The following is a 2,500-nucleotide window of genomic DNA, read 5'->3' on the forward strand; positions in this document are numbered from 1 at the left end:
CACGTGATAACAAGCCCAAACAAATGTTCACGATAAAAATATTAAAAAAACAAAACGACATGCAAGGTCTTTGCTTTTTTCTTTTTTTTTTTTTGCGCGAAGTTAAGAAACTCTCCTGGGCACGTAAAACAAGCCAACTGCACGAAACTCCAGAGTTGACATGATTTAGGTTGAACTTTTGTAGTGAGCTTATTTTAGCATAACAAATAACACAGTCAAACCTAAAGTGGTCAGGAAAAAAACATTAACAAGGCATTAAGCGACTAAAGTGTAGTTAGTAGATCAATTGCATTTCAAATGGCCATTGTGATAAGATTTTCGTAAATGAGGCAAGGACCTTACTGCATTGTAGGGTGGTGGCCGTGTTGATGAGAAGGAAGCATAAAATGGAATTTAAAGACTGTTAGTCGAAACAAAAAGCAGTGGCCTTCGTAGAAAAGGACTGAGACTTATACGCAGGTGGCTATTAGTAAAGGTTTAACTGACTGTGAGTTCTAAATTGGAAGAAAACTTACCATATTGAGACTAAGTAGCGCAGATCAACGATCAACGATTTGCAAACGTTTCTTAAGTAGCTCCTTCCGTGAAAGAGACGCTGATGTGAATGCGCGCTTGGAGAGCTGGGTCGAGGAGAAAATGGACGTCAAAGACTCACTAGTTTAAGAATACAAGCGTTTGTACGCGCGCCGAATTAATATGCAGCACGGAGTTTCTGGCTTTCAGAGTTTTAAACTCGATTTTTGCATATGTTATAAATTGCGGTTACACGCTGAAATTTTAAGGTAGTGAGTAAATGACGTCATTTTCTCTAGATCCAACCCTCTGAGGTCCAATCGGCCAGTTTTGAACGTGAGTAATGGCGGACCGTGAAATCCAAAACTTACACTCAAAATAAACAGCCTTTGAATAAAACTCAAATCTCAAAATTTTGCAAGTTAAGGTGTTAAGCAAACACACTTTCAAAATCTGAAGAAAAAAAGAAATGGTTTTTTGATCATAGTACCACTTTAAATTAACCTAGATCATATACATGTATCGTTTAATGCCCTGGCTCCTACTGAGAGTCTCTCATCGCTCAGTAGTAGAGTACCGGAAACTAGTAAGAGAAGGTCATAATCACTACTATTGTTAGGGGAAGTTGAAGTGTTAAAAGTAAAGGAAAGGGACTTTATTTAAGTGTCTGGTCGTTCTTGCGCTGGATCGCTAATTGTTGACTCTGTAAACGAAGTTAACTCAAGTCAAATCAAGTGAAATGTTGGTTTTTGGTTTTGTTCCGTGTATCCCCGAAATGCATCAGTTCATAACTTGCCAATCTCCGTTGTAACACCTCAAGAAATAGCAAAGCACATCTCCAAAAGTTTTTTATGCATCTGAAATAAGTATTATTATTCTCTTTCTACCGGTAAGCGCATCACTGTATAGCTTTGAGCCCACTAAAGTATTTCTTTATAAAAACGTTATGGATTAGTGTAAAAGTAGATGATGGTTATGTATAGTATTGTCAGTATTATATAGTAACTAGTGTGAGTACTGTATTGATAAATGTAATGTGAATAGTGTATAATAAATAAAAAATAAATAAATAAAGATCATCATCAGAAGAAAAAAGCACATCTCAAATCGCGGTGCAATTGAATCAACTTTACACAGAAATGGGTTTATCAACCGACTGTTTCACTTTCCCACCGACGCAACACCAGTTTCTCTGAAAACTAAACCCCTTTATCCACTTCGAATCAGTTTTAGACGAGTTTCAGATCAGAAATCTTTGGACAAACCTGTGGGAAGATCATCCCTCAACTCCTCCTCGAGAAACTGGTTTATTCTTGAACCAACTTGCTCAACTAGTTTGTTCTGGTCACATGACCATGCGTTGACTGCCTCTGATTGGTCAGACAACTGGCGTTCCTGTACAGCAGTCATTTCCTGGAGCGTGTTACCATGGCAATCTAACGCGTGCTGAATCTCACTTACATGTTGTTTGATTTGCTCTTCGCACAACTAACCAAGAGAAACGGAAAAATGGTTCGTGCTCAAGCATGTATTTATCAAGTTACTTTCGAAAAGAAGGGGCCATTACAGTGCGAATCCGAAAACCGTGAACACTGATTTGATTTTGACATCAAAACCGACATGAGAGCAAAAACTAATTACCGTTATTGGTTGCAGTCTAGTTTTCTCGCGCATGATTGGCTTTTTACTTGAAACAATAACTTTCATAAATATTTCTAGTGTTCACGGTTTTAGGGTAGCTCGAGTAGCTCTCGGTACTTCTATACTTTTTTCGTTGTCTCTTCAAAGCTTCAGTCTCTGAGCATCATAACTCGACATACACAAAACGCACAGCCACAGTGTATATGCATGAAGCTACTGTTTTACAACATTTACAGCGCAGTTTCCGCTAAAGAGGGCTACGCTGATGTCCCAAAATCTGTTTCTTTTCCCATGGGATCATTTTCATTGGAGAAGCATGGCAGCTGAAAGGAGTCATGGCCGGTGG

The 2,500-nt window shown here is 38.6% G+C and overlaps 1 protein-coding gene across 1 annotated transcript in view; it reads right to left on the minus strand.

Annotated features, from left to right (window-relative positions):
• Positions 1 to 1,743: 1,743 nt before the first annotated feature.
• LOC138050012 (kinesin-like protein KIF11-A) overlaps positions 1,744 to 2,500 on the minus strand; it is a 23,339-nt gene continuing 22,582 nt past the window's right edge. The window contains exon 24 of the mRNA XM_068896505.1: positions 1,744 to 2,001. Within this exon, the coding sequence (XP_068752606.1) occupies positions 1,759 to 2,001 (243 nt within the window). The 3' untranslated portion in view covers positions 1,744 to 1,758. The remainder of the gene's footprint in view (positions 2,002 to 2,500) is intronic.

This window comes from Montipora capricornis, chromosome 5 (genome assembly GCF_036669925.1).
Source record: "Montipora capricornis isolate CH-2021 chromosome 5, ASM3666992v2, whole genome shotgun sequence".
NCBI classification, from domain to species: domain Eukaryota; kingdom Metazoa; phylum Cnidaria; class Anthozoa; order Scleractinia; family Acroporidae; genus Montipora; species Montipora capricornis.